The sequence below is a fragment of the Somniosus microcephalus genome, chromosome 7, assembly GCF_052327205.1.
Source record: "Somniosus microcephalus isolate GS21.2 chromosome 7, FLI_Smic_1.0, whole genome shotgun sequence".
NCBI lineage: Eukaryota > Metazoa > Chordata > Chondrichthyes > Squaliformes > Somniosidae > Somniosus > Somniosus microcephalus.
Window position 1 is genome coordinate 152923644 of NC_140993.1, and position 13252 is coordinate 152936895.

At 44.1% G+C, this 13252-nt stretch overlaps 1 protein-coding gene across 8 annotated transcripts in view; it reads left to right on the plus strand.

Moving 5' to 3' along the window:
* The window catches only part of prex2 (phosphatidylinositol-3,4,5-trisphosphate-dependent Rac exchange factor 2), a 943088-nt gene that overhangs the window by 438525 nt on the left and 491311 nt on the right, over positions 1-13252 (plus strand). For 5 of the 8 annotated variants that reach the window (XM_085993112.1, XM_085993115.1, XM_085993119.1 and 2 more), the window contains 3 exons: positions 1400-1623; positions 6011-6172; positions 10225-10447. In XM_085993112.1, the coding sequence (XP_085849238.1) occupies positions 1400-1623; positions 6011-6172; positions 10225-10447 (609 nt within the window). The remainder of the gene's footprint in view (positions 1-1399; positions 1624-6010; positions 6173-10224; positions 10448-13252) is intronic. The other 3 variants (XM_085993113.1, XM_085993116.1, XM_085993114.1) reach the window with 2 other exon arrangements.

Genomic DNA, 13252 nt, shown 5'->3' on the forward strand with positions numbered 1-13252 from the left:
TTAGATTTATACTGATTTAAACAGAAAATCAGTTTTGGTTATCTGAATGTCTCACAGACCAAATAAAGGAAAATAAACTTTTTCTGAAAACTATTATACAGTACTTCACATTCTAAATTCAGGAATAAAAATAGAATTCAGCGACTGTAATGAATTTGCAGGAATAGTGACATTGGGGGTAACTTTGACCCCCCCAGGTCAGGTGGGACAGTGTCTGGGGATGGGGGGTTAAACTGTTAAAAATGTGAAACCCAACCTCAACCCGCTGTGAACGCGCCTACTTCCGGTTTAACCAGGGTGGGCTTGGGGTCAGATGGGTAACCCGATCTTGAGTGATGGGTCGGTAATTATAATATTTAAATGAAGCTCCATGCCTCAAATTTTATCAGCGATTTGATTTAATGCCTGCTGGCCGGGTTTCCCAGGGCTCGGGAAACCCGGCAGCAAAAGAGAGGCGGGACCTGCCAGATCAAGCAGGTAAATGCTTTTCCAGCACTGCTTGTGGGCCAGGTGGAGCAGGAGTACTTCCCCCCTGATCCTTCAAGCAAACCTGCTGCAATCTGCCTCCCTCCCTGCGATCTCCAGACATCCAACCAGCACCACCCTGCAATCTCTTTCCCCTCCATGATCTTTCCCCCCTCGATTTCCAGACATCACCGCCAGCCCCCCCCCGCCGCCATCTCTTTCCCACTCTGCCGATCGGCCAACCTCCCGGCGATCTCTCCCCTGTGATCTCTCCCCCACCACGATCTCCAGACATCCCCCGCAATCTCTCCCCCCTGCAATCTCTCCCATTTGTGATCTCCAGACACCCCCCGCAATCTCTCCCCCCTGCGATCTCTCCCATTCGTGATCCCCAGATACCCCCCAGCAATCCACCGATCCCCCGCGATCTCTCCCCCTTGATTTCTCCCCCCCCCTGTGATCCAATCTCCCGCCCTCCCTCTCTCCTCACCGCTGTACTCCAACCCCCCTCCCCATGACCCCCGAAATCTTGATTCTCTTTAGCGGAGGCTTTCCCACCCAACCACCAGCTAGCCTTCAATCTGGCCGGCTGTTGGGCAGGAAACTGAGTTAAAAAATTCTAATAAGTTCCTGCTTCCCCGGTAAATATCGGGGCCATTGTGTTCCAGACAGAAATTGTATCATTAAATAACTAACAGAAATATGTGAGTGTACTTTTTATGAAGAAGTGGCATCTGATGGCTGCTGCTTTACACAGTGATTCTTAATTTAGCTTCAAAAGTGCAAGAGAATGTTAATGACATGGGTCTAAAACCATCAGTGGATTTGACTGTAGTTCCTCAAAGCAGAAAATGTATTCCTATTAGGTGTTCACCATATGCACAGTTTCTATGACAACGATTACGTATTTATTTTGTTTTGTTTTGTCTTGAAGTAACAGGATGTCAGGATGACACCATGTTTTTTCCCCCAGAAGTCTTCGATAAGTTTAATACAATGGCTTTAATTGATGGGAAGAAGGATCATGTAAGCCTAACAGTAGATAATGTTCACTTGGAATATGGTGTTGTATATGAATACGACAGCACTGCTGGAACCAAATGCCATGTTCTGGAGAAAATGAGCGAACCAAAGGGATTCTTCAACCTAACTGCAAAGGTATGATTGGAAGGACTAATGAGGACTCCTGTGGCTAGACATATGTGTTCCTAAAATATAATGCTTTATCAACAAGAATTGGCTTATCAACAACTGATTTGAAGGACTGGCATACATTTTTAGTGTGGGGGTGGGGCAAGCCTGCTCTTTTCTTTTCTCTGGGTGGATGGAGGGTGGCACAGCATGTTGACTGCTATTGAGGATGCCTCCCACTAATGTCTCAAGTACTGCAGGGGTTATAAAGTTGGGGGGGGTGGAGTGCCAGGGGGAAGGCTGGGAACATTACTCTGTGGGGGAGGGAATGAAAGGCTGGGCTTATTATTTAGCAGTGGGGAGTTCAGTGTTAAGATTCTGACATGCTTGTAAAGGTAAATCACTACGTTATATACTATTACTGATATTCTGTTATCTATTGTTATGACAAATCTGGAAGAATGCTTCCTTTAGCATCTAATAGCTCTGAAAACCCATGTCCATTTCAACGTAATGGTGCCATATTTTGGTTAGACTGTGGGGCTCAAATGAGGGTGATGCCTAGTTCTGCTAGGTCTCCAACCTGTTGGAAATCTATCAGGATTTGTGTTGGAAGTGGGGGCAGGTTCTCCTTTCACCCATCCCTTCCATGCATACATCACTAAAAGATGCTAGCCTGGTAGGCTGGTGTCATCCGGCAGAATTCCTGCCGGAGTTGCTCCCAACACTGTGAAGCAGGCATTCTGACATGCCACGACCATATTCTGGCAAGAGCAGGCTTCTCAAGACTTTGGAAGACTTTCTCATAAGAAAAATTCCCTTTTTTTTAAAAAGAAGCAGTTTTTCTGCTATTAAAACTGCCTTTGCACTGCCAACACTTTGACGGTGTGGCTCCAAAACACCTTCTCACCTCCTCCTCACCTAGTAGGCATTGCAGCTGTTTTTTAATAAGGCATAGGTGCCTGCTTGATTCATCCAAATGCCTCTAACCCCAGGAGGTCCCACTCTGTCATTGTTATGGTGATGGGGCATGACTCACATTTTTGGGGCAATATGTTTCCTTCGTTTTTTTTAAATAATGAAAAGAAAGCACGATGCAGAACAAAGATAAGCTGAAGCACTGAGGAGAGAGTTGCAGAAATATTCCATCTTTGGAAAAAAATGTGTAAAGTTAAGAAATATTAGGAGAAAATGTTAGAATAACGTGGAAGTGTTAGACAGGAGAAAAACATGGGAAAATGAGAAATTGCTAGACCGAAAATAATTAAGTGTGAATGGTATTTAAGAATGTAGAAGTCAAAAAAGCAACTTAAAAAAGTAATGACTGAGACCTTTGTCAGAAACAGTCTGAAACATCTTGGTGTTTGGTGCTCTGGGATTTTAGATGGATTATATATTACTCTAGAGGTTAGACCAGGTTTCATTCTAATTTGGAGGGTTGATTCCCAATGTCATGCTCAGCAAGCAGCCCCTCACCAGCAGCATGCATGGTCAGCTGAATCAACTGGTAGCTGAAGTTGAGGTGCAGATCAACCCCGATCTAATAGAATGATGGAACAGGCTCCAGGGGTTGAATGGCTTATTCCTGTTCTTGCATTCCTATTTGAAGGAGCAGGCCAAATGGACAGATGGCTGCTGGGGAACCAGGGATACCCCTTGCTGTCCTACCTATTAACACCAGTCAGGAGCCCCCACCCCAAGATGGAGCGAAAATACTAAATGAAGTTTATGCCCCTACTCGTACTCTGGGGGAACATGCAATCAGTATGTTAAAGCAGTACTTCCGATATTTGGAGAGATTAGGTAGGGTTCTAAGCTACAGTCCTGATAAAGTATCCCAGATCATCTGCACCTTCTTTCTGTCTGCTGCACAACTCTACATTTATAGATGGGGACCCATGCAGCCAAAGGGCTACAAGATAAGCCTGTAGCTTTGGCTGCAGAGGAGGAAGAAAAGGAAGAGGTAGTGTAAAGGAAGCAATGAGAGCTGGCTGAAGCTGGTATAAAAACAGAAAATGCTGGAAACACTCAGCAGGTCATGGTCATGAGTTACGCAGCGATAGGATTTTCAGTTAAAGCCACCATGCAGCGGGTACATGAAACATCCTGTGGTCCTTTCTCAGTATACTGGCCCCATAAGAACCTGCTCTTCATTTCCATCCCTACATATTATCCCCCAACACCAACATTCATTATGTTCCTGCAGTCCAAAAAATCATCCAAAGAAGGTGCAAGCAATTTCTTTCCCAACTCCACATGTGCCCCTGCATCAGTGTTTGTTTCACATGCTTGCCCTTGGTGATAGTGTAGAATGTGTGTTGTCTACTTTCGGATCTTCTACTCCTTGTAAGTGCCACCACAGTAGGGGAAGTAAGTGTAGTGTGATGTTACTGCTTTCAGTGGGGACCTCATGACTCACTTGTAGCGAATTCCCTGTTTATGCTGGGACAGGAGAGAGCCCTGCCACTACCACCAGCACTTTGGCATTTGTGATGGCTGGTTGTTGCTGTTCCACACCCGATAAGCCCTCTGAAGGGGCTGACTGGGAGGGATGGATAGGTCCTCAGCCTGAGAGGTGATGTCCTCATCTGTGCCCCTTCCTGCCACAACCCAACTGCTAGCTGCCTTTTGCAGATGACCAAAGATTTGCATCGGGACAGAATTTTTGCCACCCCTAAAGAGCATGAAGCCTGCCATCAAGGTGCTCTCAAGCTGATCTCCTGACATCTGTAGACCAGAAGCAAGAGTCTCCTGTAAATTGGATGCTGAAGCCTCAATAGTGGAATATATAATGGTGGCAACCAGAACTGCATCAATACTTGGACCCTATCTTCTTGGGGACACCCCTGCAGGAAGCCCTCATTGTGCTCTGACAGTTCTTGAACCCCTCTTGCATGTCTATACAGATACCAGAGCAGCACTGCTGCAATTCAGAGAGCTCTGAAGTTTCTCAAAGGACTACACAGTGGCCAAGAAATTAGGCCGGGAAACAGCCGGTGCCACTGCGGGCTGAGGTTAACGGTTGCCTGCAAAAAGAGTGCAGACAGCACCGGTATTTTGGTGCTGTCTGCTGATTTTAATTAGTGCAGCACCAAGTCTAATGTGCTGTTTCAGGTGGTAGTCTCAGCAGGAGGCCCAATGTAGCGTGGCCGTAGCTTCCCTGGAGCAAGGGACTCTTAAAGCTAGCCTGTCATTTTAGAAAGCAGTGTTGAGCCCTTAAAGGGAAACTGCCTTCTAACTATTCATTCACAGGATGTGGGTGTTGCTGGCAAGGCCAGCATTTATTGAGTGGTTAGTCCATTTCAGAGGGCTGTTAAGAGTTAGTTACTTTGCTGTGGGTTTGGAATCACATATAGGCCAGACTGGGTAAGAACATCAGATTTCCTTCCCTAAAGGACATTAGTGAGCCAGATGGGTTTTTATAACAATCCGGTAGTTACATGGTCATTAACTGAATTTAAATTCCCCAGCTGTCATGGTGAGATTTGAACTCATGTCCCACAGATCATTAGTCCATGCCTCTAGGATTACTAGTCTAGTAATGTAACCACTATGCTACCATTCCCTTATATTTAAAAATAGGCAGTCTTTATCCCTTAGAGCTCAACTGCCTTCTGAAAAAAAAACAGTAAAATAATTCCGAAATGGTAGTCTTCAGCTCTTAAAGCTGAACTGCCTTCCGCACGTAAAAATATGGTACAATGCTTCAGCACTAACACAACTGGCTCAATAAGCCAGGGAAGGGAAACCCAGGGTCTCATATGCAGCACTCCAGCTTTGTGCAGGGAGTCAACACTGGAAGAGAAGTCCTCGACCCACAGGTGCCAGGAGGCCCTCCAGAAAAAATGATGTGGGACCAGATCACTGAGGCTGTCACCCCCAGGATCTGGCTCCAGTGCCCAAAGAAGTTTCATGACCTCAGACCATCTTCAAAAGTTGTCTCCTGCCAACTGCACCTCTAGCCTCACACACTGCTCAATGCACGACCACCCTACCCCATCACTCATGTACCAGCAATCTGTACCAAACACCGACGCATACCTCATATTTCTAGCTTCATCTCACCCTCTTGGAAGAGACAGTGCTGGCCATTGTTGGCAGGGGTATGTCTTCCACAATTAAGAGGTAGCCCACACTACAACTATGCTGTATAACACGCTTGCTAGGAATACAGTGAGAGCAGTCCTAGGAGCAGTAACTTAGTTTGTACTCACTGTTTCCTATTGTGGCATAACTAACAGTAGGGAACTCACCACCTGAGAATCGTTGGAAGTGCTCTGTGTAGCTCCATTCTATTTTTAACTTGATGATAAATGAGCCTGTTGCATGATAACTTCATAAGGTGTACTTTCTTCACTCCATAGTTTGGAATGAGCTGTGAAATACAACTTACTATATAATATTTCTTTAACAGATCCTTGAATGTTTGGCTAAGAATGATGAACAGTTTGTAGAAAGTTGCAGCAGGCTAAACTGCTTAAGTGAAGCAATGCTTCCTGAATTGCATTCAAAATTCAGCATTATGCGCAGTGAAAAGCTTGAACACATTAACCGAAGGATCACAAACTACAAGAAGGTAAGAAGGTCTTTGAGGTGCTGAGATTTCAAGGGAGCTAACTTCCACCCGCACAGTTGTAGACTTCACATGGAGAATTTAAAGAAAACACAATTAAATGATGATTATGTCAGTGCTTTAATCTACTGACCTTGGGTGATTCCAAGAACTCACATGCATTTGTGACAAAATGAGTATGGTAAATGTGGAGAAGCTTCTGTATTACGTGGATTATAATGCAAGTACAGTAAAATAGTCATTTCTTTCTATATCCCATTGCTAACGTTAATATCTCCTGATATAATGAGAGTGGTTGTATGAAATGTGCACAGATTAGCTTCTAAGAATTCAAACCACTAAAAGTGGTCTCACAAACTAGGTTTGTGGAGGTAGGGTTAATATTTTCTATATATTTCCAGAGAAATGCTCTTATCAAGAAACAAGATTTGGTTTTGAAATGCCTGTCACAAAATTGTCCCTTTTGTCTTTTAAAATGTTCAGGATGGTCCTTTTGTCAGTAGATCAGTCCATAAGTGTATTGCTTTGTTGGTTATTGAGTTAAACAGACTTGGATGATCCCAGTTTTGATCTCTACTCTACACCAAGTTAGCTCATTTCAACCAAGGTAAATAAAATTTTAAATCAATGAATATCAAACACACTAATTTTTTGTGTTGAAGCAGCTTCAAAGCTCATGATGTCACTTAAAGTGAAGTAAAATTAAGTCCCTGAAATAGCTTGCAAGATATTGGCCAGAATTTGCTGGAAAAATAACAGCGTGTAAACAACACGCGTGTTATTAATGTACAAAAGCAAAATACTGGGGATGCTGGAAATCTGAAATAAAAACAGAAAATGCTGGAAATACTCAGCAGGTAAGGCAGCATCTGTGGAGAGAGAAAAACAGAGATAACGTATCAGATCAATGGCCTTTCGTTATTAATGTACAAATCGGGCAGCAACTTGTGGTGAGGAAGAGACACCCCGTGAATTGCAAATCACCACAAGTTGCTGGACAATTTACGTCGCCCTGCCATTAGCTTCATGAAATTGGCATCTCACCCTCAACCTCTCTGTGACATTCATGAAGTTGCTGCATTTGTAAATTAATTGCCCATTACACTCGCCACAGAAAGTTAAGTCTCGTAATTAATAGCATTGTGATAATTGTTAATGATTGCCAACCAACCTTTTTAGCTCAGAAAGTGAACAATTAAAAGTGTGGTTTTTCATTTCTACAGATAGTGAATTGTTGTTGGGGATTTAAAAAATGGCAAATTTTACATTTTTACATTTTTTTCTTACATTTCCTTTCTGTCTCTTTTTTCTCTCTTCCTTAATCCAATCTTTCTTTCCATTTCTTTATTTCTCTTTCTGTACCTGATTTGACATTGAATTCACCCCCTCTATCCTCCTTCTCAGTCCTAATTCTGTTTCTTTCTCAATCCCTAAATCTTATTGGTTAAGGAGATACTCTGATGCTCCTGTCGTTCACGAAGGTCCCAAATGCCCTGTTTCCCTTGCACTGATCAGTTCTCACAGCAGCTTACAGAGCAAAACATTCTGAGCTGAAATGTGCAGGAAAAAGTCTAACTAACCAGGCACATAAGAACATAAGAACATAAGAAATAGGAGCAGGAGTAGGCCAATCGGCCCCTCGAGCCTGCTCCACCATTCAATAAGATCATGGCTCATCTGATCCTAACCTCAAATCTACTTTCACTCTCCATCCCACCCGAACCCATGTGATCTCCCGGGAGAGGCGAAAAACCAGATAAAAAACCCAATGGCCAATTTGGGAGAAAAAATCTGGGAAATTCCTCTCAGACCCCTCTAGGCGATCGAAACTTGTCCAGGAGATCACTCTGTCCCTGTATTTCCTACAGTACTTACCTTCTGTAAGAGGTGATCTCCACCCCAGCCAGGAACAGGCCCAATTTACTCTTGAAGGACTCCTAGCTGGCAGCCTGTTCCTGAGGTCTCCACTAATCCCTGTGAATAGAACCATCTCCTGAAATCTAACACAGAATTAGAACACAAGAAGTAGGAGCAGGACCAGGCTACACGGCCCCTGGGCCTGCTCCGCCACCCACAGGGCCATGACCGATCCGAACCTAGCCTCATGTCCGATTTCCTGCCCGCTCCCCATAACCCCTTATTCCCCTTACTTCTAGGAAACTGTCTATTTCTGTTTAAAATTTATTTAATGATGTAGCTTCCACAGCTCTCTGGGGCAGCAAATTCCACAGACCTACCACCCTCTGAGTGAAGAAGTTTCTCCTCATCTCAGTTTTGAAAGAGCAGCCCCTTATTCTAAGATTATGCCCCCTAGTTCTAGTTTCACCCATCATTGGGAACATCCTCACCACATCCACCCGATCAAGCCCCTTCACAATCTTATATGTTTCAATAAGATCGCCTCTCATTCTTCTGAACTCCAATGAGTAGAGTCCCAATCTACTCAACCTCTCCTCATATGTCAACCCCCTCATCCCCGGAATTAACCGAGTGAACCTTCTTTGTACTGCCTCGAGAGCAAGTATGTCTTTTCTTAAGTATCGACACCAAAACTGTATGCAGTATTCCAGGTGTGGTCTCACCAATACCTTGTACAACTGCAGCAATACCTCCCTGTTTTTATATTCCATCCCCCTAGCAATAAAAGCCAACATTCCATTGGCCTTCTTGATCACTTGCTGCACCTGCATACTAACTTTTTGTGTTTTGTGCACCAGGACCCCCAGATCCCTTTGTACTACAGTACTTTCCAGTTTCTTGCCATTAAGATAATAACTTGCTCTATGATTTTTCCTGCCAAAGTGCATAACCTCACACTTTCTAGTATTATATTCCATCTGCCAAATCTCTGCCCATTTACTTAGCCTGTCTATATCCCTTTGCAGATTTTTTATGTCCTCCTCACTCACTTCTTTTCCTCCCATCTTTGTATCATCTGCAAACTTTGATATGTTACACTCGGTCCCTTCCTCCAAATCGTTAATATAGATTGTAAAGAGTTGGGGTCCCAGCACTGACCCCTGCGGAACACCACTAGTTACTGATTGCCAGTCTGAGAATGAACCATTTATCCCAACTCTCTGCTTTCTGTTAGATAGCCAATCCTCCACCCATGCCAGAATATTACCCCCAATCCCGTGATTTTTTATCTTGAGCAATAATCTTTTGTGTGGCGCCTTGTCAAATGCCTTTTGGAAGTCTAAATACACTACGTCCACTGGTTCCCCTTTATCCACCCTGTATGTTACGTCCTCAAAGAATTCAAGCAAATTTGTCAAACATGACTTCCCCTTCGTAAAACCATGCTGACTTTGTCCTATTAAATTATGTTTATCCAAATGTCCTGTTACTGTCTCCTTAATAATGGACTCTAAAATGTTACCAACCACTCTAAAATTTTACCAACCACGCTGCAAGATGCTCTGCTACAACAAATTCTGGACCATTATTTGCTGAGCACAAACTTGCTGCAGCAGCAGAATTTATCGAGCTGATTAAATCTAGCTTTTGCACTTTAGCAAATTAACCTTTGCTATGATTTTTTTCTCTTCCAATTGCTCATCTATTGTTCCTCTCCTGAGCGCAGTAGCTCATGCTGGATTATGGCTTCAAGCATGGTGGCAGCCCTCCAATGCCTTACCAAAGCAGCCATTTTTCATCTATGAGCTATTCTGTCATTGGAGAATCAGTCAAGCTTGATTGTGTCCTAATCTGGCATTCATATGTATGAATTATCACCGGGGTGGGTGGGGGGGGAATGCTGAATAATGATTTCTCTCTCACCCCACAACCCTCCCCAACCCTCTTCAAGGACACTGAATTCTCTCACCTCACCGCTGCTTCAGTTGACAATCTTGGAAACATTCTTGTCTGTATGCTTCAGTGTCATAGTATATGGTGCAATTAGCCGCCTGAGCCACTGGGGGGTCTTTGATATAGTTTTCATATATTTTATCTTTGTTTTTGTTAAAAGTTATGGAAATAATATCAATATAGGTTATAACTGTAACATCAGTAAGTATAATTTGTGACTTTTTGCAATTTTTTTGGTTTAGTTTTCACGAGTTCTGAAAAATCGAGCCTGGCCAACTTTCAAGCAAGCCAAGTCCAAGATTTCTCCGCTGCACAGCAGTGATTTCTGTCCCACCAATTGCCATATAAACGTGATGGAAGTGTCCTATCCTAAAAATGTTGCGTCACTGGGTAGTGCATTTGGTGTTCAACTGGACAGTCGGAAACAGTCCAGCAGTGACATTGACCAGAAAAGCTTAGATCAAGGTATGATCTTCGACCTCATCTCTCAGTGACTTTGCTGAAGATCTATTATGCAAATTTGAACTGAGGAATTCAAACCTGGCAGGTACACAAGCTGTGTAATTATTTATTACCCAACCTTGAAAGGCCATATGTTATCTGCAGTTTCTGACTTCCCATTCAGAAATATGCGATTACAAAAAGTCATTACATGGTGATGCTGCTGTTGTCAGAGTTGCTGATGTAGCAGCATCAAAAATGATGGCAAACAAATTAAAAATTGCCATAGTGCTTATATTGAAATAATTTGTCTGCTTTCAAGAGTAACATCTAAGCAAGAACATGTTATAGTGAAGGTAATACACTTGGAATAAACGGGTCTTTTTCCGAGTGGCAGGCAGTGACTAGTGTGGTACCGCAGGGATTGGTGCTAGGACCCCAGCTATTCACAATATATATTAATGACCTAGACAAGGGAACTAGATGTAATATCTCCAAGTTTGCAAATGACACAAAGCTGGGTGGGCGTGTGTGCTGTGAGGAGGATGCAGAGAAACTCCAGTATGATTTGGACAGGTTGGGTGATTGGGCAGATGCATGGCAGATGCAGTATAATGTGGATAAATGTGAGGTTATCCACTTTGGTGGCAAAAACAGGAAAGCAGTTTATTATCTGAACGGCAATAGATTGGGAAAAGGGGAAGTGCAACGAGACCTGGGTGTCATTGTGCACCAGTCGCTGAAGGTAAGCATGCAGGTGCAGCAGGCGGTGAAGAAGGCAAATGGTATGTTGGCCTTCATAGCGAGAGAATTCGAGTACAGCAGCAAGGATGTCTTGCTGCTGTTGTACAGGGCCTTGGTGAGACCACACCTTGAGTATTGTGTGCAGTTTTGGTCGCCTTATCTGAGGAAGGATGTTCTTGCCATGGAGGGAATGCAGCGAAGATTCACCAGACTGATACCTGGGATGGCAGGAATGATGTATGAAGAGAGATTGGGTCAATTAGGCTTATATTCGCTAGAGTTTAGAGGGAATCTCATTGAAACTTATAAAATTCTAACAGGTCTAGACAGACTAGATGCAGGAAGGATGTTCCCGATGGCGGGGGAGTCCAGAAACAGGGGTCACAGTCTAAGGATAAGGGGTAAGCCATTTAGGACTGTGATGAGAAGCAATTTCTTCACCCAGAGAGTGGTGAACCTATGGAAATCTCTACCAGAGAAGGCAGTTGAGGCCAATTCATTAAATATATTCAAGAAGGAGTTAGATATATTTCGTAAGGCTAAAGGGATCAAGGGATATGGGGAGAAAGCAGAGACAGGGTACTGAATTTGGATGATCAGCTATGATCTCATTAAATGGCGGAGCAGGCTCGAGGGGCCGAATGGCCTACTCCTGCTCCTATCTTCTATGTTTCTATGATGTTCAGTGTAATACTCTTTTCCAAACCGACTTAGAAAGTTTCTTTTTCTTTTTCCAGTTGCTCGCTAAATAGAAATGAAGAAAAGGTTTGTGCCTGAGAGGCACTTTTGCTCCAGGGTCAGCTAATTTTAATAGGAAGATGCTTGCTGGCTATGGAAATCCAATAGACAGGGAGCTGAGATAAGGGGGAGTGAGAGGGATTGGGTTGTGGGGTTTGGGAAAGGTTAGAAGGAGGATTGGCGGGGGGGGGTGCGGTGGTGGGGGTGAGGACTGGAAAATACCTGGTGGAGAGGCATGAGTGCAGCAGCAGATAGCCAACCTATGGACCTATGCCACTGGCAGTGGCAGCATCAGGGACAAGGTGAGTAGCCACATGAAAGAATCAAGCGAGAAGCTTCATAGAGCCGAACCTGCAAGTTCTTGTAATAAAGCAGGATGGACAATTTGTTTGGGGTCAAGGACCGAAGAGCTGCCAAGAATGTAATACCCACTTTGTGGAGGGAGGTGGCTGTGACTACGACAATGAGTGTCACCTGCTTGAATCCCAAGATTACCTTGTAATGCAGGAAGAAGTTTAACAATCACAGGGTAGCCAAGATAAGCTACCAGCTTCCCCCTGACCTTTCCTTGCAGTCTATTTATATGGGTGGCACTCCTTCATTCACTACACGCCTGATGCCAGAGGAGTGAGAGGTGAAAGTCGGATCTGACAATGAAGAATGGCGGCTCCGCAGAAGTTAGCCCCTGACACCTGAGCCTATTGACTCAAATCTGCTGTAAGAAAAAGAATGCTGCAAAAGGAATGCTGCATGACCATCACTCTCACATAGATGCACTGAAGACCATTTTGAAGGATCCAAAACAGATAGCAGGGGTCACAGTGAAGTTCATTAGTGCCATCCTCAGTGCCAATATGTGAGAAGGATTGAACACAATGCACTACCAGTGGTGGGTGGTGGAACCAGGAACATCTACATCAATCCCCTCTGACAGAGATGCCTCCAGACCAGTCAGTGTATCCAACGTCGATGTTTTGAGCACTGGCCTTCTGGGAGGTCATTTGGAGAGAGTGATGGGAATCAGCTTCCGAGAGTTTTGGGGCGCCACCTCTTAGGGTCTGCAGAATTTAACTGGTACCATCAGATCTGCCCTCTCGGTGATCAGTGGGCACTCAGATCCAGAATTTAGCATAAGTGCCATGCCTAGAATTTTCCTTCAGGTTAAGAGTTTTTCTCCTGATGACAGCTCATGTGCCCTATCCAATCAGTCCTCTCAGATGTTTGATCATGTAGGTGTCAGGATACAGGACCAGTCTGCTCACACACCTATAGTGGTGACCCAACCTGCTGGAGAGATCTCCCAGGACTCAGAAGCCTTGAGACGAGGGCCACCTCAGTCCCAAGAAG